Genomic DNA, 22,242 nt, shown 5'->3' with positions numbered 1-22,242 from the left:
CTTATCTATATCCATTTACCTGTATCATTAGCCTCCTAGGATGAGCGAAAAATGGCCTCATTTCTCTTGAAAAGTGTCCTTGTTGTTGTAGCCGTCTTTTCCATTTCTTCGTTGGCTCAAGCTAGTGATCCGGATATCTTGTCTGACTTCATTGTTCCTGTAGGAAGCGCCATAGATGGGAACTTATTTACCTTCAATGGAACACGTGCTATTTTTGGCAGTGTCATTCAAAAGTTCTCAGTGACAAAAGTTGGCAAGGCAGAGTTTCCAGTTTTGGATGGTCATAGTGTTTCGTTGGCTGTGCTTCAGTTCCCTAGAAGAAGTGTAAACTTGCCCCACACACACCCTCATGCAGCTGAACTGCTATTCGTCGTTGAAGGTAGTCTAGAGGTTGGATTTGTGGACACCACTAACAAGCTATACACTCAGACTCTCCAAGTTGGTGACTTGTTTGTGTTCCCTAAAGGGCTAGTGCATTATCAGTACAATTCTAATAGGAATGAATTAGCTCAGCTGTGTCTGGTTTTGGCAGCGCAAATGCTGGAACTGTTTCACTTCCTACAACATTGTTTGCTACAGGGATCGATGATCAAATTCTCGCTAAGTCCTTCAAGTCTGATATTGCCACTATTCAGAAGATCAAGGCTGGTCTTTCACCTTAGTCACTTTTTTCTGTATTTTCAACACTAAAATTTTGTTTCTTGAGGTGTCTATATTAGCACCGCGATCTGCATCATAAAATGCAGTACTACTACTTCTGCTTAGTTCTTGACAGACTGTATTTTTTGTTTAAGAATTTTTACACAATAAATTGTTCTATACTTGACATTGATTAGTCTTTAACAACTCTCAGAAATGCAAGCAGTCATGAATAAACATGTCGATTAATCTTTTAGCCACGGGCACTGCATTCTGTGACGTACAGCTTCATTTCCTGTAGTTTATTTGCAAACATATCAAACACCAAATGACTAGAAAACCAAATAGTAGTTACTATTTGGAATCAATAAGAAGCTTCATATCTGCAGTCTAAGATGAAAGGCTAGCCTTCATCTTCTGAATGGTAGCAAACAGTGGCGGAATCAGAATTTTTACTAAGGGGGTTCAATATATAAAGATGCAAACATGTTATAAAGCCAACAAGATTCAACATCTACTTTATATACATAAAATAGAGCCAGCCTATTGTATGAGTAATGTAACGTTAGAAAAATATTATTGAATGTCCATAACTGTTATTGATCATGAGTAGCAAATGTTGTCTTACATTAGAGGAAACTGTGGACTAATACAATATGCAGATTGCAGTACTATCCTGTAAGTACATGTCAAGACACACAAGTTTAGTAGTGAAAATACAGAAAATTGCCTAAGATGAAAGACCAGCCTTGATCTTCTGAATAGTGGCAATATCAGACTTGAAGGACTTAGCGAGAATTTGATCATCAATCCCTGTAGCAAACAATGTTGTAGGAAGTGAAACAGTTCCAGCACTCGCGCTGCCAAAACCAGACACAGCTGTAGCTGATTTATTCCAATCAGAATTGTACTGATAATGGACTAGTCCTTTAGGGAACACAATCAAGTCACCAACTTGGAGAGTCTGAGTGTAAAGCTTGTTAGTGGTGTCCACAAATCCAACCTCAAGACTACCTTGAACGACGAATAACAGTTCAGCTGCACGAGGGTGTGTGTGGGGTGGGTTGACACCTCCTCCGGGGAACTGAAGCACTGCCAACGAAACACTTTGGCCATCCAAACCTGGAAACTCTGCCTTGCTCACTTTTGTCACTGTGAACTTTTCAATGATGCTGCCAAAAATATCACGTGTACCAGTGAAGGTAAAGAAGTTCCCATCTATGGTGCTTCCTGCAGGAACATTGAAGTCAGACAAGATATCCGGATCACTAGCTTGAGCCATCGAAAAAATGAAAAAGACGGCTAGAACAACAAGGAAACTTTTCAAGAGGAATGAGGCCATTTTTCGTTGTTACAGGTAAAATGAATATAAATAAGTTATAAAATGATGATTATTAGTTCTGTTAGACCACAAATTTATAAAAACACCAAAACCAGAACCAAATTTTGCTAAAGGATAAGCCAGTTGGTAATAGATGTTAACTAAGCTTGACACATTATACTTATTTGTTTTTTATTGCAGAAACTACCTGGAAATCACATTATAAGATTTCATAATTCGAAAATCGTCTCAATATTCCTTAGGTTTCATCAGTTATATGCTTCAAGATAATACTTTTATAGACTCTTTGATCTTGTAATATAAGCAAAGTGCATAAAGTTGAAAACATTACAATTTTTAAAGGGAAAAAGTTAACTGTTTTCTCTTGTCCATATTGAAAGCCAGAACTGGAAAGAGGTGAGTAATTGTGTTGTTTCTTCAGTTGACACAATAAACTTCTGGAGCAGTTTCCTATATTCACAATTCCTTTTTGTTTTTGCAATTCATCGGAGACTTCAATCTCGATTCTTGTTTGATATGTCCCTTGTATAGCTATAAAATCTTTAGTCCTTCAAGAAATCATTCAAACAAATAAACGAAAACAGGAGAAAAAATGGAATCAAAAACTTCAAGTTGCATAGTTCTGTTAGCTCTAGCAACATCACTAGTCATTTTCCAAATGGCATCAGCTGGTGACCCTGACATCCTAACAGACTTTGTGCTTCCACTGGGCGTGCCATCAGTTGACGGTTCCTACTTCACCTTCTCAGGCCTAAGGGGCCTCGTAGGAGCTCCACCACCCGAAAAATTCAAGGTGACAAAGGCAGCAATGACCGAGTTTCCAGCCCTGAATGGACAAAGTGTTTCCTATGCAATCCTACAGTACCCTGCAGGCTCTGTCAACCCTGTCCACACTCATCCACGTTCAGCCGAGCTACTTTTCCTCATGTCAGGCACATTGGAAGTAGGATTCATCGATACCACGAACAAGATTTTCACTCAAACATTGCAAACAGGAGACGTTTTCGTGTTCCCTAAAGGACTAGTACACTACCAATACAATGCTGATGCTGAAAATTGTGCTTGGGGTATATCTGCCTTTGGAAGTGCAAATGCAGGCACTGTTTCTGTTCCCAACTCTGTGTTCAATACAAGCATTCCTGATAACATTTTGGCTAAGTCTTTTAAGACTGATATCATTACTATTCAGAAAATCAAGGCAGGTCTAGCCTGAAGACTACGTTGCTCGGACTATTCAAAAATATCGTCAGGATGCTTTCAGATCCTCTAAAAGTAGTGTATTTTTGGATAATCTGACACATGTATGACAACATTTTTAGATAGTCCGGCCAACATAGCTTAAGGGTAGTTTTTTTTTTACTTCATATTCTTGTTTTTCAATTTTCATGTAAAATAATTAATCTTCAGAGAATCTTGAATAAGAAGATTTATACTTTATTTATGGCATGGCATCACAATGCAAAGTATAATGATAATTGACCTTATATATTTTGAGAAGACTTGAAAAAGTTCTCTCTCTATTTTTTTTCATTTCTATTCGGTGATAGAGCTAGAAATTTCAAAATATGAAGTAGTAAAACAACAAAAAGAAATCATGGAGATTCAACATATACCGAGAGAAAATAATTTGACCTTATATATACAGTATATAATGAAAGGGATTTGCATGAACCCCTTCGCCCTTCTCTCAACCTCCGGTATTAGTAGTTATAAAAAAATTCCCACACGTGTGATGGGTCGAAGACATAATAATTTTATTGTATTGTATTGTTCCATTATATAACAAAGAAAAATTTCTTTTTATGCATGACCGATTTAGTGCAATCACATCATTATTTTGTCCCTCATCTTGCCCTTAGTTTCTTAAATTAATAATTTTATTTTATCATATAAATAAAATATATTGGTAAATTTAGTTGGTAAATATTTTTGATAAAAAATAATGAATTTGGTGAATATAAATGGTTACGTAGAAATTGATTTAAAGTAATAATAAATTGGGATAATTGTACAGAATGGCAAACGTATAATCTAAAATAAATGGAGTAGCTACTGTTTGATTTAATTGCGCCCTGTAGCAAACGTTTGCCAGTCGCCTCTCTCCCTCCAAATTCTCGCTCGCCACCCTCCCTTTCTCGCTCGCTCCCTCTGTGCTCGCCTCTCTCGCTTTATACAATAAAATTGTATAAATTGTGTTTCTGTTTGTATAAAGCGAGAGAAAATTGTATATGCACATGCAAATACATATGTATTCATCCTATACACTTATAATTATACAATAAAAATATTCCCTTGCCCAGTTCTCTTTTGCCTTTCTCTCTTTCTCGTTTTATACAAACACAGATTATACAATATAATGTAAAATTTATGTTTGTATAATGTATAGTTTATGTTTGTATAAAGCGAAAGAAAATTGTATATACACATGCAAATACATATATATTCGTCTCATACACTTATAATTATACAATACAAATATTCCTCTACCCAGTTCTCTTTTGCCTTTCTCTCTTTCTCGTTTTATACAAACACAGATTATACAAATATAATGTATAATTTATGTTTATATAAAGCGAAAGAGAGAGCGATTTTTTATATACAAATAGTTTTGTCAACGATTTATACAAACGAGAGGCTAACAACAATTTATACAAATGGCCTGCCAACGAAATTATACAAATCTGAAGAGGAGCCAACGAATTATACAATTGCTTATTTTTGTATATATGTATAGCGAAATAGACATAGCTTTCAATTGTATATGTATAGCAATTATACATATATATGTTTGCTATGCAACGCAATTATGCAAATTTTGCTATAACATACAAATATGATTTTTTTGTTTGCTATATGTGAAAGTTGCTCTAATAAATTCTATGTTAGTGAGAATAATCATTATATATGAGATATAAATGGTTTAAAAAAATAAAGATATGAATTATAAATTTTATTTACCTATCAAATAAATAGTTAGTAGATATATATTTGGGGTTGGTATTACAAAAATATAAACTTGTGGGTCAATTTTTGTATTTGAAAAATTCCAAATCATGATTTGTGGAGAATTTGGAATTTCATCTCATGATTTCATATCGCATGTCCAAATATCTACTTAATAAAAAGTCGAGAGAAGTGGCGAAAACACTACTAAACTTTACCTGAATTTAGGGTTGTATTTCAATCATGTTGCAAAATCAGGAATATATTTAAGTTCAATTAGTTAAATTAAAGAGGATTTTTAAAGTTGTTAATAATTTGAAAATAAAATTAATAATCGAGGGTATTTCAATTTATGAAAGATATGTGTAACAACAATATTGAATAGTGATTGATTTATTCAATAATTCTTGCATCACTTTTCCCACTTGAACAAATTGACAAAAAGAGAAATCAAACTTTTAATAACAAAACTTCATCAAATTGCCCATTCAAGATTCTTTGATTTCTGTCTTCTTTCTAATTTCTCTGAGTTTTCAAAGAACCCAAACTGTGAATTTGTTGTGTGAAAGAGATCGATGATATTACTGCAATCTCCCTCTAGATATCTCCTTCAGATCTTGTACAATCGCGTCCAGAAGTAAGCTTCAATCCATTTCACTTTTTTCAATTTTCCCTCTTTTTAACACTTTTTCCGGTCAATTTGTGGTTTAGGGTAGTCTGGATTTGTATTATTGCTGTTTTTTTTTTGGAGTTGATTGATGTTTGCATAGTTTTAGCTCATTTCTGTGTGTGATTATCTGCTGGAATTAGCATAAGCATAAAGTTGCAATCTTTTAGTATTTTAAAAGAAAATTAGGGTAGGAGAAGGGGGAAGGGATTACAAAGTGGGGAATCGAAAGCTTGGTGAAAGTTTTGGTAGCCAGAAGATTAAACCTCTGTGGATTGCATTATTGTTTATTTTTATTTTTATGGGAGCTGATTGAATTGCAGCTAGAATGATTGATGTTTGCATAGTTCTAGCTTATAACTGTGTGTGGTTATGAAGATGAAAGTACTTATATGCATCTGCTGGATTAGCATTTGTTGTTGCATTTTCTTAAGCATAAAGTTGCAATCTTTTTTTTTCCCCGATAACCATGGTGTCCAGACCAGCTTTCGTGCACCTTGACTAAATCCACGGGATACGTGCCACCTCCCTTGCACACCTTGACTAATTCCATGGGATATCCGCCACTTCCTACCAACAACAATTAATAGGTAACTTTGACCACAAAGGCTAGGACAAATGAGAAGAAATCACCAAGTATTTTTGTCTCTGTTGGGATTTGAACATGAAATTTTCTCAACCCACTTCATTGATCACTAGGCCACACCCTTTGTGCTATTACATGGATTTTGTATGTGGGTGAATATTTCATAAGGACCCAAGTAACTGTTTGGAATGAGTATGTCCGATATTTAGCAAACTCTAGTTGATTGAGTTACAGCTAGTATTGTTGATGTTTCTGTGTAGTTCTAACTCATTTCTGTGCTTGAGTACAAAGATGAAGCACTTATATGTGTCGCTAGGTATTAGCATTTGTTGTTGCTCTTATTTACGCGTAAAGATGTAATCTTTCAGTCATTAACACCCGTGTTACATGGGTATATGGGTGAATTCAGTATGAGTATGTCCAATAGTTGGCAAGCTCTAGATGATCACTATACAGTGAAGCATGGAAATACTATGTGAATAAAGAACCATAATGTTGTAATGTGCGTTTCCAAAAAATGCACAAGTGTTTCAACTTTTTCTACCTTTTGCATAACAGTTTGGAGAGTTACATTTCCTTCCTCGCATCCCAGGGAGCTGGAGTAGAGGATGAACATGAACTGCTACACTTATCAGTTACCGAAGTAGAATCAGCTAATCAATCCAAAAGTGCTGCCAACAAAGTCACAAATGTTCAAAATTTGATTAATTGTTCAAGCATTAGCTACCGTGATATTAAAATTGATCATTTTAATTTGTTTACTTCCGTTTAGTGATTTGTCATGGGAATCCCTCCCTGTTAACAATATAGCATAAATTTCCGGTTCCTTTAATCGTCCAATTGCTCTGAGCTTATTCTTTCACTAATTGGTGTATGCTAAAAGTTTTAAAATATGACGTACCTAGTTTACTGATCCTTGAATCTTCCAAAAAAATTGGCAGCCATGTATTGCATATAGAACCGATGCCATTCCGTTATTTGTTTGAATAATCTGTAGTAGATTCTGACAGCACATCCTTATTTTGCAGTCTTGAGAAAGGAGTTGAACTGGACTGCCAATGGGTTGAATTTGATGATATCCGTTACCATATTCAGGTGAGTTATTATCATACAACAGTCCACTTTGATGAGTTTTCTTTCTTTTTTTTCCTTCAAAAGAAAAATGGAAGAACCACTAAACACATCATTATTTTAAATGAGATGGTCATATCTTATTTTGACATGCTGTCATCTATGATACATCTGGCTGGCTAATCTGTAACATATTCTGCAGGGTTCAGTGAAAAATCCGAATGTCCTGCTTCTTTCTGTATCATTGCCCATACCACCTCCAGAAACTGTCCTCTTTGGTGGACTTCCACTTGGAGCGCTAGAAGCCATAAAAGCAGCATATGGTGTAGTTGCACAAATTCTTGATCCTCCAAGGGATGGGTTTAATCTCACACTTAAACTAAACTTGTCAAAACTTCCCCCAGATGAAGGTTCTGCAAGTTTCCTCTTTAAGGTCATTATGAGCTTGCTATAATTGTGCTGGATGGTATCTTCTAGAAAATTTTGGGGGGTTCTTATCTTCTAAGGTTCATCAAGAGTCCACTTCATGTTGCATGTCTATTTTACCAAATTCTTTTCAATCTAAGTTGAGAACACTCATTGATAAGCACACATTCAGCACACACACATGAAAAAAGGGTTTTCATTCTTCTCTGTTTCTCTTCAGTCGAAAATTCCAGTGTTTCCTTTCTCATGGAGTTTTTTTGGCTTGTGTGCGTGTTTTCATTATTCCTAGAACTAAAAGGGAAATTGACAAATTTTCCCTCAGTCTTCTAGCTATTGAAAGTACAATTTATTGTCTGAGTAGTGGCAAAATATTTCAAAGAAAAAAGATATAACTGTATATTATACTAGTATGCAGCATTCACTGTCGGCTCGAAGTTGGGCCTCCAAGCTTCTGAATTTCTGTTCTTGAATATCATAGTTCAGTAAATAATCTCTAAACAAAAGGATACAAGTCCAATGAAAGATCTGTACAGGAAACAATTAAACAAGCTAGAGTTTTTCTCTACAAAAGTCACCTATTCATCTGTAAAAGTTAGCAACCATGTGTTGCCCAAAAGGAAAGAGCAAAGTCATCTCAATGTTGAGTATATGGATTAAATTAAAGAGCCAATTGGTTCTCATTATCGAGAAAGAAAGTTCAACTGTGGCTAGCAATGGTGAATCAAACTTATCCATTTTCCTACGAATCCCAGTCTTGTTGTCTTGTACTCCAGAGTTTTTTTAACTTGATCTTCAATTGGTGGCTTTAGAACATTTGTTCCCCAAAAACAAATTTTGTACTCAAAGGAGAGATGTAAGCACAAAACAATCAGAGGTACTCAACAAACTCAAAAAAAGTATACAAGCAGGGGAATAACTCCCTTTGAAATAAAGAATAAAAAGCCCTTGCAAAATTTAACTCTGTGTGCCATGGTTCACTTGGATCTGTGTTATATGTTTTGGATGCACTTAGGTTAAAGCTCTTTGTTATATACTTCCTTCATGTGTTTCCTTTCAGTCCATTGTGTCCATTTTCTGTAATGGAGAATTATATAGCTTTACTATTTACATTTTTTTGAATATTGCACCACAGTCTCATTGGACCTACTCTTATTCTTATAAAGTATTTAAAATTACCTAAGAATAACCATAGCTGTACTGCCAGTGGTATTATGAGGTATCCACCAAATCCAGGAGGAAAATATCCTCCTGGATGTTGCTGGTGCGTAAAATAAAAAACCATATTTCTACTTTCAGCACACCCCTCCTCACAATCCAATGTAATTTCAGCTTTCGCTGTTGATCTTTTACCTGGTCGGATTCGAGCTCCAAATTGCAAACTTGGGATGGTAGTACAAGTCAATATGTAGCATTACACTTTTTTTTATGAGTTGGTATACTTATTATTTCAGTTCTCTTTAAATTTGTGAACAGTTCTATGTAGAGTACTAATTTTCAGAAAATCTTTGGTACTTCTGAACCTGGGTGATTGTCTATTTTTGCTGAAAGTTTCAGTTACAATCCTGGAATATACATTGCTTATGATATTTCCTTCTGATTGTAGAGCAAAAACATGCACTCCTGACAAAGATTGCATCGGTGAGGGAGGTAGTAATGGGAGCCCCACTGAGGGCAGTTTTGAAACAACTTGTTACAAGGACAGTTCCTTCCGATCTAGGCAAGCCCGTTGCCCTGGTTCATCGTCCTAACGAGTCTTTTTTCCTTGTACCTCAGGTGAGTAATTTTATCTACTTTATAACATGCACACAGTGGTGAAAATTATAGCTTACCTCTATAGGCTTAAGTTCAATAAACATGAATCCATTTCAAAATGCTGTGGTGAAAAGTCAGTTTTTCACTATGAATCCATTTCCAAATTCTGCAGTGAAAACTTTCTTTTACCTTGTTGAGCTTGGGTACCATAGCTAAATCAACCAATTCTTTTGACAATAACCCCATGTGGATATCTTTCAGCCTACTTTGCCTCATTGACTCCAGAGTAATCCTGCCATATCCAAGTTCTGCTAGTACTTGTCTCCTCATTTGTTAAGTGTTTTTTAAACTTGTATCTGTATTTAGTTCCAACATCCTCGCCCCCCCCCCCCCAAATTTGTTTCTTAATAGGCATGAATTTTCTTTTGGAATGCATAAATGATGCACATTGTAGTTATTTTAGTATCTATCTGTGAGGAGCCTATAAAGTATTCAGATTAAATGATGCAATGTACTGGCTTTTTGCAGGCAGACAAGGTGAACGTCATATTTCCTATGAGATTTAATGATTCCATAGATACTGTTCTAGCAACATCTTTCTTACAGGTAAACTTATACACGTTTTAATGTGTTCTTGTCCTTATCTTTATATCATCCCAATCCAAGAAATGAAAAGGTGTGAGAACTAATAGCTTCCAATAAAAGTAGTATTATTAGAAAATTTCTTTTCATTTTGTTTTATGCTAACGGATTACTGTGGTAAACATTCTGATATTTGAACATCCAAATTAAGCCTTCATCATGTTAAGACATAGAACTTGGGCCTAATTCAATTCCAAAAGTAACTCTTGAGGAGAGGATTGCCTAAGACCATATAAAGAGACGACAATCATTTCCTCAACCAATGCGACACTTAACACTCCCCGACATGCCGAAAGCTGGACAACTGAAGCGTGGATAACATAACACGGGGTCCAACATTGAGAAACATAAGAACATGGATTGATGAGTTTGACTCTGATACCATGTTAAGAGATGGAACTTGGACCTAACTAAACCCTAAAAAATGTTGCTCATGGGGAGGATTGCCCAAGATCTCATCAGAAGACTACAACCAATTTCCTTGACTAGTGTGGGACTTAAAGAGACTCAAAGAGACTCGGACACCCGGTGCAAATCAAAAAAAAAAAAAAAAAAAAAAAAAAACACATCCTATTAGTTTGAAGATTGTTTTGAAATTGGATACAATATGATTCGTTTCTTTGTAATCAATTTGCTTGTCACTTTCTTATCATCTTCAAGTAAGAATGAGGTATTTATGCCATTTGTGATACCAAAGAAACCGTATGTCTTCCGGGAAGACTTGAAGGTGCAATGAGTTGTATATAGGCCATTGTCTTTGAGAAAAAAATCCAGCTCTTTCATTCAATTTTCTTGCAAGATTTTTGGTGCTTCTCTTTTCCATTAGGATATTACTCTACATGTGCCTGAATGAGTAGGGTGGTTCACTCTTTGAAATTTGATTTTTGTCAGGAATTTGTTGAGGCAAGGCGAACTGCTGGACTTAACAATGCCCCTCCTTGTTTATGGTCTCCATCTCCTCCTCAAGAACTAACAGAAGCTTTTACAGAAGCATTATCTGCTAATGCCGGATTTGTTAGTTTTGGTATAACAGATATTTTAACTTGTTATTCCATTGCTATTTTGTGATTCCCATGACCAACTTATTTTCTGACAAACACAGTAATTTTTTCTCGCCACGTGGAAGGCAGAAAGCTGGACAGAACTGTCTGGAACCTATCAACCTTTCATGCTTATGTAAATTATCATGTTAAGGTGAGAATTCTAGACCAAAAGTTTCTTGTCTATTGACTTAATTATGTCACATTAATGTACTTCCATACTTGATGCAACACAATTCACAACGTCTTATGTTCAGAAGGTCTCTAGTGAATCTTGAATATATGCTTTGAAAGATTTCCGTAAATGGTGATGACCTTCAACCTTATAGAAGATCTTGCTGACTAAATATAGAAAGCTTCATTTATGTTCCTGTATTTTACTAACTACTTTCTTCTATATTTCTGTGACTATAAAATTTTAGACAAGGATTCTTCATTCTATTAGAATTTTTTAAAGCTCTTCATTCTTTGAATCCACGAAATTAAAATGTTACCTTTTATACATTTTAGGAGAATATGAAGACTAAATGCCACACATATATATCCCAATAGCTAAAGCTGTTTGTAATGATTTCTAATTCAGGCCTTTGTAACCTAACCTGTATAGTGTTCCTGGATATTTAGTACTGGAATCTGTAGATCCTTGAAGCAGTTTATCTATGGAGACCTTGAGCCTGTTAAAGTCTTGCAACTGCAGGGTTCCTTGTGTATTCACTAACTTGGATTATTTCAAAGAAACGATCTTTCTCAAGTGAAGTGATCAATTTATAGCATGTTTATAACCATTGCGGCATGCCTCAAAAGTTTTTAATATGATAATATTATTTCTGTCAAACTTTATATCCGAAATTTAATCACTCCGATGTTTTTTCTGTAAACAGTGTTCTGAATGTTTCATGCATACTCGAATGAGGCGTCAGGTGGAGTCATTGATACAGGTAATCATCAATCTTACATGATAAATATAGGAACAATAGAATAGCTTGTTTATGCCATTCTGTAATACAAATGCGTACTTGGCAATGACCACCTACAAAGAATGCTAATTGGCAAGTTTGCTAAATTTTATATCCGTGGTTGCGTTTTTTTTACTTTTTGCTGAAAGAATCATGGCAACTGTTTACCTTTAGCAATAAGTTCCCGCTTGTTCCGATGAGGCTGAATGTAGAGGTTTCCTAATGGTTTTTCGTGCAATCCTATCAAAATGTCTGAGTTTGTTTCTCTTGGGGAATTAGGTGATTTCCATTTTGTGTTTTTCCATGAAACATGTTCATCAAAGTCATTCTACGAAAAAGCTAAATGGTTAAGGTCCAATCTTGTTCTTGTATGACTGGCACATTCATCTTAGTATCCACATCTCTGCAACACTCATCTTGTAGATACGGTGGACTCTAGCAGCCCACATTCACTCTCATTTAACATTACTGGTTATATATTATATAATACATGTTGCTTAAATGGCGTCTATGTGACCTTCCGAAACACGATGCTTGATGACCCTAGTGCCTTTTAAGGACTGAAGTCCCACATGTATCTCAGCTTTAATTCAATTTTCTGTTTTGATATCACATTCTGCCTACTCAACTGCATTGTTTCGTCTTACTGCAGTTCCTTGTAACTAAAATGCCTCGAGACTCATTTCTTGAATTATTTTTCTTGTTTACTTGCTGATCCTAGAACTTGTAAGTTTGTGGGTTCACACATTTATAACTCTTCTGCAGGCACTTGACCGTGCCAAACCAGATCCCGAGAAGGCCAAGAAAAATTCACCTAACCGATCATTTAAACGAATGGTAAGTCATTTGATTTGCTTGATCTCTACACCAAATCGTTTCTTACCATCTAATCTGTTTTCTTTCTTGACATTTTTATAGAGCCTCCAGGATGGCAATAACAGTTTGGGTTCGCGAAGTTGGAAGTAGAAAATTGGAGAATTGAAGGTTACTTGGCCTGAAATTATAGTAAACACCGCCTCTTCTCTAATAAACTCCATTTTACTTATCGTGTTCATGTTTATAGTTGTCGTGTAAATCTTATTGAATTGTCTTCGGCGTTAGATTTAAACTTAGCCATCTTGCTGAAGCTTCAAGTTTTGGTTAGCAGATTGCATTTGTTTAGGTTCATGCAAATTAGTGTAAGATTTGCTTTGTAACAACTTGCAATATTCCCATTTTATAAAGTTGCATTTTTGCTTATGCTCTAAAATTTGTCTCCGTGTGACCGGTTCAAGCTGTGGAAGTAGCCACTAATGCTTGCATTAGGGTAGACTGTCTTCATCGCATTTCTTGGGGTGCGGTCCTTCCCTGGACTCTACGTGAATGCAGGATGTTTTGTGCATCAAACTGCCCTTTTTAGACCATTGAGAAATTGGACCATGTTATCAAGCATCTCAACTATGAAATTTGGCTTGATTTTTGGAGTTAACTGATATTTTTATTAGTGGACAACAATTATGAAATAATTGAGATACATGCAAGTCGACAATAAGTATCAAATAATTGATCAAAATGTGCAATAACAATGAAATAGCAACATCAATACTTTACTGAATCAATATTTACGAAGAGACTAAGTTCACATGTTATGCATTAATTAATTTGATGTAAATATCAGGTGCGATTATTTTTTTTTCCGACAAAGGAAACTGTGGGACCCACAATTAATCAAGGTTCCCTTCCCTCTATTCTCATCTTCCGTGACTCTCTGGTCACTGTACCTGAAACCCTCTAACAGACGGTGCTGCTTCGTACGGACGGAGTTAGGGACGCAAGGAGTTCATCGAAAAATTATATTTTGTATATAAAGTTAATATTTTCTATGTATAAAAATAGTAACACATATCAGTGGTAACTACCTATTTTAATGATGAAAGACTCACTTTATATAACAAACAATTTAGTGTGATCGCATGGTTACCTTATTATCTATTTCATGATGCAATTACTTGTCGTTTAATAATTTTATTTTGTAAATGTTATACATTCATAAAATAATACAACACAATACAATAAGACAAAATAAAACGATACATTATGAAACAATGAAGAACAACCATCTATTATTTGTATTCTTGATTTCTCGGGCGCTCATTCTTCATATATTTTTTTTAATTTCCTTTATAAATCTTCTAACTATGGATCAATATTCAACTAAAGTCTCTATTTTCTTTTCGAATTCTAAGGATGAACAGGTCAATCCTAACATCATTTATAAGGAACCAAATGACGAAACTTTCTTTGTCAGATTAAAGATGTCTTTGACATTCATAAAATTTAAAACTCTAGATCTGTCAATTAGAGATAATCCATTTATATTAACCAAAATGCTAAAGAAATAAGACTTGAAGAAGACTTTAAATTCTAAGACAAAAAGACTAAAGAAAACAACCAAAATTTTCCAAACTTAATTGTCATATCAATAAGGAAGTGTTGTTTTCATAATTTAATGTTGCACCTAATTAATTAACTAATCTTGGCAATATTGACTAATTCTTTCATGTAAATTATCAAATAATTAAGCAGACCACACAATGCCCAAAAACTTCCAATAAGTTTGTGGAAAATAATCTAATAGACAAAACACAAACACACACATACACACAATGTTTTATTAGTGTCTTCAGAGCTCTATCTATAAGTTTACGAGAACTCAATAGCTTTTGTTTAATCATTATTCTTACCTTCATGGCTAACTTTTCTATGTTCATAAGTCTACATCGACCTCAAATTAATCATAAAGTTATTTTTTTCTTGATTTCAATTTTTCTTACCTAAGAAAGTGAATATATAAGATAATAATTAGTTAAATGATCATCTGATGAATCAATCAATTTAAATAAAATCTACAGAATAAAAAGTAAAAATGAGAACCGAACTGTCTTTATATATTTCATCTATCTAATATGATAACTTATAAAAATAAGATGATTTGATTGGAGATAGATTCCAAATTCAAAGTTTATAACAATGGTACATATATATTTACAATTATTTAGTAAATTTTTTATTATGCTCGCGTAATTAAAATTTAAATAAAAGTTACTAAGTTCTCATAAATTTGTTGTCTGGAGAGTTATTACGCTATCAATCTGTCACTCAATCACATTACTAGCCCTATTTAGGATTGGCTTTCATTTTCGTCACTAAATTTGATAGAAAAAAGCATTGTCATTGATAGTGACTTAACTATTATAGACTTGGTATAATCACCATATTTTATTTTATTTTAATTTTATGTAAATAAAAAAAAAGTGATAGCAAGTTGGAAGAATGACCAAGTCTTTGAAATTGACTTGAAAAAAGACTAAATATTTTAAGTGGACATGCATTCATGTGGATACCAAAATCTTCCAAATTCTATGTGGAAAATATTCTCATCATAGTATTAAAAAATATATTATTGTAAATAATCTTTTTTAATTCATCTGGTGTTTGGTAAATCTCACATTCACTACGATAAATGGAAATTTCCTCCCTTTAACATGTTAAGATGATGGAAATTTTCCGACAACATTTTCTCCATTTTCAAAGAATAATATGACATTATGTCTATCGTGTTTCTCTTTCACACATTTTTTGAAAAAATGTTAATTAAGAGGGTTTTTATTATTTTATTGTCATTATGACTTAAGGTATCATTTGTATTCATTGAATATTTACTTGAGGTATTTCAAGTAGTCTTCAATAATAATTGATACTAAAGAGAGATGAAAGAAACATAATTAATTTTATCTCAAACTCTTAAAATGAATATTTCTTCTCTTTATTTTTAATCGTCCAATTTAAACTTAACATATTTTTTAAGAAATAATAATTAATATGAGTGCTTTTACTGTTTTACCACAATACATACTTATATTAATTGATATTTAGTTTTGAAAAATGATTTTAAAATAAATAATTAATGATCTAAAAATACTAATACTCCTATGTATGTTTTTTTTATTGATATGCCAAAGTGATATAGTAAAGACGGACATCTATTTTTAATATAATTACAAATAGAAATAAAGAAAAAGAGTAACGTAATATAACTATTTTTAGAAATCACGATGGATAAGATCGGAAGAGTAAGATGATAATTGAAAATTATGTCTTTAAAAGTGAACAAGTAAAAGTGATTTATTTTTAAATAAAAATATATTAGATAGAATAAAAAATGACAAGTAAAAACTAATGAACAAATAAAAACGAAATAATTAGCTCATGGTAATTTTTTATTTTTTTTGGGTAGACACTTTCCACGAGTTGCAATTAGATGGAATAATAATTTAATGAGTGCTGTTGAAGGAAAAAAAACATATAGAGGCAAATTTCTCTATAAGGATATTGTTTGTTTCGATATTTTTTTTTAGCTATAACAATAAATATTATTATAAAAAATATATAACATAATATAACATAACACGAAATATTAGTTCTATAGAAGATATAAATATTATAATAAAATATTATTATCAAAATATTTAGTACAATCACATGTTTGATTTCACAATGAAATCATCCTAATATTTCCTCTCTTTTTTCCTATCTTAACCCTTCTAAGATGAAATACAAACTAATTTTACTATCAATAGTTATAGCGGACAGATAAAATTTCTCTACTCTGTTGTTTCGGGTTTAATTTCTGAAAAAATCCTAGTATTGAGTGATTCTTTTTATAATGAACTTTATACGAACATAAATCAACTTAGTCAGGTCCCAGAGCAGATATCGAGTTTACATCCAGTTAAATGGTTCCCAACCACTAATTAGAGTCTCATCATGAAGATTACTTTTAACCCTCTTGTTGTTGTGTGAGTTGATGTTAATTTCTTGATTAATAATAGGGATTTGATCATTATGATGAAGATTAACATAATCTTGTTCTTCCATAGCTAAGCTTTCATCAGGGGAACTTATTGCCTCCATTTTAGTGACATTTTCCATAGAAATTCCACCTTGATTTATAGTTGATTTTGATGGTTCCCTTGTTATTGTTGGTGCAATTGGTCTCCGATCGAACGCTCGAAAACTTCCCGATATGACGTAAATTCGACATAAACTCATTTCGTGCCTTAACTGCAATAAACGAGTGATAAAATTAGCTCATTAAATTACAAACATGTCTAACTCATGTAAGTTTGAGTAAAATAACGACCTATTGATTTATTAACTTAACTTTGACCTATTCAAATTTATCTCTTCTGAAAATTGAGCTTATTTAAATAAAGTACCTGGCCTAAATTGACATATGAAAAAACAATATTGTTGAAACATTATTATTATTATTATTATTATTATTATTATTATTATTATTATTATTATTATATATGTAATAAATAAGATTTTTTTAAAACTTAATTTTGTTAAATATATCATAAGAAAAAAAAGGATAAATTAAAATTTCATGTAATGTATATAATTCATATAGTCAATCTTAATTTGTTTGAGGTTGGAATTATTATTTTTGTTATAAAGATTAGTATGCAATATATATCCATGATGAAGATTACAAGTATCTTTATTGAAGATATAGAACATAATTAGTTTCCTTTTCAAATATTATAGCACAACAATAATAATTCAATATAATTATTTAAAAGTAAGGTCTGGAGTAACACAGATTTTATCCTTATTCCTATGGAGTGGAAATGTTAAATTCTATAGACCTTTGACTTAAGAAAATCATTTTCTTTACCAAACAAGTTTAAAGGAAATGCAAGAAATATCGTAGAAAGAAAAGTACCGACAGTAAAAAATAATATTACCTTAGGAATAGAAATAGTTGAATTAACTTCTTCTTCAATAGCTCTATATTCATTCATTTTCCACTTAGTTTTTTTACCAGTAGGTGCTTTTCCTTTATAAAATACCATACTTTTTTTAACTCCAATAACTTTGCTATTTGATGAATAAACATAACTTGGTGAACCAGTTGCTTTCCAATAACCACAATTTGTTGTTCTACATGGTCTTCCTCCTCTAGCTTCTCTTTCTTGTCTTGGCACAAAGAAAAACCATTGTTCTGTATCTCCCATGCACAATTCCCCATGAAATTCTACATAAAAAATATTACACGTAGTTTAAGTTCTATGTACTGATAATATAGAAAAATAAAAGTCAATAGCATAATCAAGGCATTTATAATAAGGTATATTTTCTATATGTCCTAATTTATGTGATACAGTCGAACATGTTTATACAACAACGTCGTTTGTTCAAATATAGTGTTATAGAGAAATGTTGTTATTGTAACCAGTTTCAAAGAGAACATGAACAATTTTGTGTCTGGTTTTAAACTACCAGTTTGTAATAACTTTTTATTTTCTCAAACTTTGTGCTTAGTCAAGTACTGTCATATAAGTTATAATAGGAGGAGTATAAATCTCTATAATATGCATTAAATAATAACTTTATGTAACGTATTAAATTACACTAATAATATCATCAACGTATATAACTTAAATTCAAATATTGTAACCATGAAAATTGGTTTATTAAAATGGTGATCAAGAATGAAGATAAAGAAAGAAGTAGAAGAAGATGGTTTGTGCATACTTGGTCGAAAATGCCACATAAACTGAAACAGATGAAGCACTAATCCCAAGTAAATATTTTCTACAATAAGTACTAACTTGATATAAAACGACACTAATACTATCGATCGATGCATATAACTTAAACTTTAGAATTATAATCATGAAAATTGTGAAGGTGAAGAAATGAACAAGAACTAGAAGAAAAGTATTGTGTATACTCGAAAGATATCACATAAGCTGGAACAGATAGAACACTAATAAACAATTTTGATAAAAATGATAATTAAATCGATATAACATGTTAAACTATACTGATACTATCGAAGTTGTACGTACTTGGAAGATGCCATGGATCAAAATCATAAATAGTAACAACTGGAATTACTCTATCAAGCTCTGGCCTTTTTCCTTCAAGCTTTTTATGTAAATAAAAAGATATTAATTCTTCTTCTGTTGGATAAAATCTAAATCCTGGTGAAATAATTTCCACCATTTTTATCCTTTTTTTTCTTGTTTTGTTTTTGGTTTTGGTTTTGTATTTGCTATATATTTATAGTAATTGTTCCACAAAATGGGACAATAGAGTTAACGTGTGAATTGAGAATTTTATTTTTATTTGATTGAAAAGTTTCCACACGGTTTTAATTAGTTGTCCCAATAATAATATTTAGGTTTATTTGTACCATTTTTTTATCTCATTAATAATCACTTCTTATTTTGAACAAGTCAAACTTTTTTTAAATTATTTTTTCTGTTTTTTTCAAGTGATGTCTCAATCAAGCCTTTTCTTTTTTTGTACTTGCAAGTAAATTTTTTTCTAAATTTTAATCTAATATAAAGATGTATGGTTCATAAAGTACTAATTTTATTTGTTCATAAAGTTAATTAATTTTTAATTCTACGAAATATTTCCCTTCATATCAAATTTGCTTAAAATATATTATTTTGTGTGTATAAACACTTATTTAAATTTTTTAAACTCAAAAAGAGTCGATGGACTCTTTTAGAGCCCGTTTGGATTGACTTAAAAGTGCTTTTAAGTCAAAAATAAAAAGTCAAACTGAAACGAGTTTTAAGTCAAAAAATAAAAAGTAGGGGGAGACCTACTTTTGGTCTCTGACTTATTTTAAGTCATTTTTGATCTTTTCTAAGTTATTTTTTATATTGCCAAACACTGCAGAAGTCAAAAACTGACCTAAAAGTAGGTTTGACCAACTTTTAAGCCAATTCAAATACTCTCTTATTCTACTCTTTTTAGAAATTCGAAATTATGTGATCGACTTGAGAGTTATCTTATGAAATATTTTTTTCCATTTGGTAATGTAACTAATTCATTTAACCAAACCAATCTATAATTCCAATAAAGAACATTTTATGTTTTAAGTGTGTCTATAGAAACTTTGAGAGGATAAAAAAATATTATAGAAAGCTAAAGTGGAAACAAAATTGATTTAAAATAACGAGAGAAGAAGCAAGTTGCTACAAATTTACTTCATCACATATACTTATATCAACATGGATTGTGCTCCAGTAGTGAGACTACTTCACTCTTATTCGAGGTCTCACGTTGTCGTGTTAGAACTTTGGATATGAAATTTTTTTTTGTTGAGAGTGTCACCCTCAAATAGGCCATGCAATATATGATCCAGAGACGGTTCGATGCACTAAGTTCCAACTAATCTATATAAACGCACCAAAGTGAAACAGAGAGATTTTCGATTTTCGATTTTCGATTTTCGATTTTCAATGTTTTAATTATGGTTTATAATCTAAATTCGTCAAATTTATATCATATATGCGTAAATTAAAAGAGTTTACGGGTCACAAATGACAACTACAAACTATAAGGGTGTAAAATGTAGATAAAAAATTTAGCAGGCCGATCGTTCGAATTTTATTAAGCGATTTTCAACGGTTCTGGCAGAATTTAATTAGACCGGTGACAAGAAAAATGGGGGGTGATAATGCATAAATTCTACGTATATTTTATTTCGATTTTACTTATAAAACTATACGAAATATGTTATTATTATTGTTATTGTTTTTAATACTTATACCTTATTAATTATGACACAGACAAATATCAATGGTGGAAAAAACACTATATTAGGACAGCTCATTTAAGGGTGTTTACTTGTCTTTGCTGTGCACACACGTCACAAAATCGATGCACAAAGTAAGAACAGCTCGATGTACAAATCATATAAATCATGCTTTAAAATAAAAATAGAGCTTCACTTGGAATCTTTTATTATTTCCTATACTAATTCTATTTGTTATTATACGTAACCTACAATTATTTTTAAGTGAATTGATAGTGTTAAATATTTACATTTGTCCCTTATTAGCTTAACACACATTTTAAGAAATAATAAATAATAGAGATAATATTACTATATTATTCTTTGAATATATTAATTTTAATGCCTTGGAAAATATATTGAATACTAGTATTTAATATCAATGGTAAAATAGACATAAAAGGATAAATTATCTTTTGATTTTTCAAACTAAACAAGTATTGTTGGACAATTACTTTTAATATAATGGACAAGAAAAGATATACGGAGAGAATAATAGTATTATGACAAAGAAGGTATCTCTTCACCAAAAATTGTACTTTATTTTTATATTTATAGACATGTAAAAATAATAAAATATAATACTTAATGTTTGGTTTAAAAAATAAAGAGGTTAAAGTTACACGTTTTCTTAATAAGGGCCCACATCATCATCATTGTACAGTATTTTATTGGAGTAATTTGCTGGACATGAATTGGTAATGTATATGGGTTCCACTTCAGTATTTTCTCAATTTTAATTTATTTATTTTTACTTTTTCTACATTTGATATATATTTTAAAGTTCTGATAAAAGTATTATTACAATAGAACTTATGTCTAGTGAGCCATAAATTCTTTAGAAACTAAAATCATATTCGAACTTAACTTGTGAAATATAAAAATATAAACTTTCATGGCGTAAGTAAGTTATTTATAGTAAGAGGCATAAACACCAAAAAGAGAAAACAGTGCAAATGACAGACGAAATGGTCACAAATCGTTTTTGTTGCTCCTTTTATTAATGAACATATCAACCACTTCCAACTATGAAATAACATAACTCAAAGGCTATATGAAATTTCATTAAACAAACTAGGAACAAGTTAATAGGAGGAACAAACGCATAAAACCAAATAGTGCTGGATTATTCCACTTTGTATCACATGTTTCTTTTAGAAACGTACGTAATACAATTGATACAACTCCAGCTGTTACAAGTAGTTTTATTATTCATTTAATAGTAACCAGAAGGTGGAGGATTTCCATACCCTGGTGAGCTTTGGGGTGGACTTGGTGGAGGTTTGTAGATGGGAGTAGGTGGTGGGCTTGGTGGAGGAGGTGGTGGGATTGATGGAGGTTTATAGACGGGAGTAGGTGGTGGACTTGGTGGAGATGGCGGTGGGCTTGGTGGAGGAGGCGGTGGGCTTGATGGAGGTTTGTAGGCTGGAGCGGGCGGTGGGCTTGGTGGAGGAGGCACTGGACTTGATGGAGGTTTGTAGACAGGAGGGGGTGGTGGAGGAGGCGGTGGACTTGGTGGAGGTTTGTAGGGTGG

General features: G+C 32.4%; 5 protein-coding genes and 1 pseudogene across 5 annotated transcripts in view; 3 read left to right on the top strand and 3 right to left on the bottom strand.

Moving 5' to 3' along the window:
* Nucleotides 1-51: 51 nt before the first annotated feature.
* Nucleotides 52-662, top strand: LOC125844121 (germin-like protein 9-3; annotated as a pseudogene).
* Nucleotides 663-1,369: 707 nt separating this feature from the next.
* LOC125844122 (germin-like protein 9-3) lies at nt 1,370-1,981 on the bottom strand. The gene has a single exon (XM_049523376.1). It carries the CDS (start codon nt 1,979-1,981, stop codon nt 1,370-1,372), a length of 612 nt encoding a protein of 203 aa, XP_049379333.1.
* A 98-nt stretch (nt 1,982-2,079) lies between these two features.
* On the top strand, nt 2,080-3,221 carry LOC125844119 (germin-like protein 9-3). Its single transcript, XM_049523374.1, has one exon. The coding sequence runs from the start codon at nt 2,574-2,576 to the stop codon at nt 3,192-3,194; it is 621 nt and encodes a 206-aa protein (XP_049379331.1). The 5' UTR covers nt 2,080-2,573; the 3' UTR covers nt 3,195-3,221.
* A 2,143-nt stretch (nt 3,222-5,364) lies between these two features.
* LOC125844112 (actin-related protein 2/3 complex subunit 2A) lies at nt 5,365-13,313 on the top strand. The gene is made up of 10 exons (XM_049523363.1): nt 5,365-5,561; nt 7,206-7,272; nt 7,451-7,658; nt 9,278-9,447; nt 9,955-10,032; nt 10,960-11,092; nt 11,171-11,262; nt 11,990-12,046; nt 12,830-12,901; nt 12,983-13,313. Exons 1-10 carry the CDS (start codon nt 5,500-5,502, stop codon nt 13,028-13,030), a joined length of 987 nt encoding a protein of 328 aa, XP_049379320.1. The 5' UTR covers nt 5,365-5,499; the 3' UTR covers nt 13,031-13,313.
* Nucleotides 13,314-16,520: 3,207 nt separating this feature from the next.
* Nucleotides 16,521-19,138, bottom strand: LOC125844116 (NAC domain-containing protein 90). Its single transcript, XM_049523369.1, has 3 exons — nt 18,964-19,138; nt 17,857-18,146; nt 16,521-17,167 (listed from the first exon to the last, which is right to left on the bottom strand). Exons 1-3 carry the CDS (start codon nt 19,118-19,120, stop codon nt 16,826-16,828), a joined length of 789 nt encoding a protein of 262 aa, XP_049379326.1. The 5' UTR covers nt 19,121-19,138; the 3' UTR covers nt 16,521-16,825.
* Nucleotides 19,139-21,924: 2,786 nt separating this feature from the next.
* The window catches only part of LOC125844570 (extensin-like), a 2,204-nt gene continuing 1,886 nt past the window's right edge, over nt 21,925-22,242 (bottom strand). The window contains exon 2 of the mRNA XM_049523878.1: nt 21,925-22,166. Within this exon, the coding sequence (XP_049379835.1) occupies nt 21,925-22,166 (242 nt within the window). The remainder of the gene's footprint in view (nt 22,167-22,242) is intronic.

The sequence above is a fragment of the Solanum stenotomum genome, chromosome 11 (genome assembly GCF_019186545.1).
Source record: "Solanum stenotomum isolate F172 chromosome 11, ASM1918654v1, whole genome shotgun sequence".
In the NCBI taxonomy this organism is placed as follows: domain Eukaryota; kingdom Viridiplantae; phylum Streptophyta; class Magnoliopsida; order Solanales; family Solanaceae; genus Solanum; species Solanum stenotomum.
This window is presented reverse-complemented; position numbering and strand designations above follow the sequence as displayed.

Bases quoted from the DNA above. Each gene is read 5' to 3' on its own strand.
- LOC125844122 (XM_049523376.1), bottom strand. From the start codon at position 1,981: ATGGCCTCATTCCTCTTGAAAAGTTTCCTTGTTGTTCTAGCCGTCTTT.
- LOC125844119 (XM_049523374.1), top strand. From the start codon at position 2,574: ATGGAATCAAAAACTTCAAGTTGCATAGTTCTGTTAGCTCTAGCAACA.
- LOC125844112 (XM_049523363.1), top strand. From the start codon at position 5,500: ATGATATTACTGCAATCTCCCTCTAGATATCTCCTTCAGATCTTGTAC. The intron at 7,659-9,277 runs GTTCTGCAAGTT...TTCTGATTGTAG, and splicing joins AAAACTTCCCCCAGATGAAG to AGCAAAAACATGCACTCCTG. The intron at 12,902-12,982 runs GTAAGTCATTTG...ACATTTTTATAG, and splicing joins ACCGATCATTTAAACGAATG to AGCCTCCAGGATGGCAATAA.
- LOC125844116 (XM_049523369.1), bottom strand. From the start codon at position 19,120: ATGGTGGAAATTATTTCACCAGGATTTAGATTTTATCCAACAGAAGAA. The intron at 18,147-18,963 runs GTACGTACAACT...TTTTTTATGTAG, and splicing joins TGATCCATGGCATCTTCCAA to AATTTCATGGGGAATTGTGC. The intron at 17,168-17,856 runs GTAATATTATTT...CGTTTATTGCAG, and splicing joins CAACTATTTCTATTCCTAAG to TTAAGGCACGAAATGAGTTT.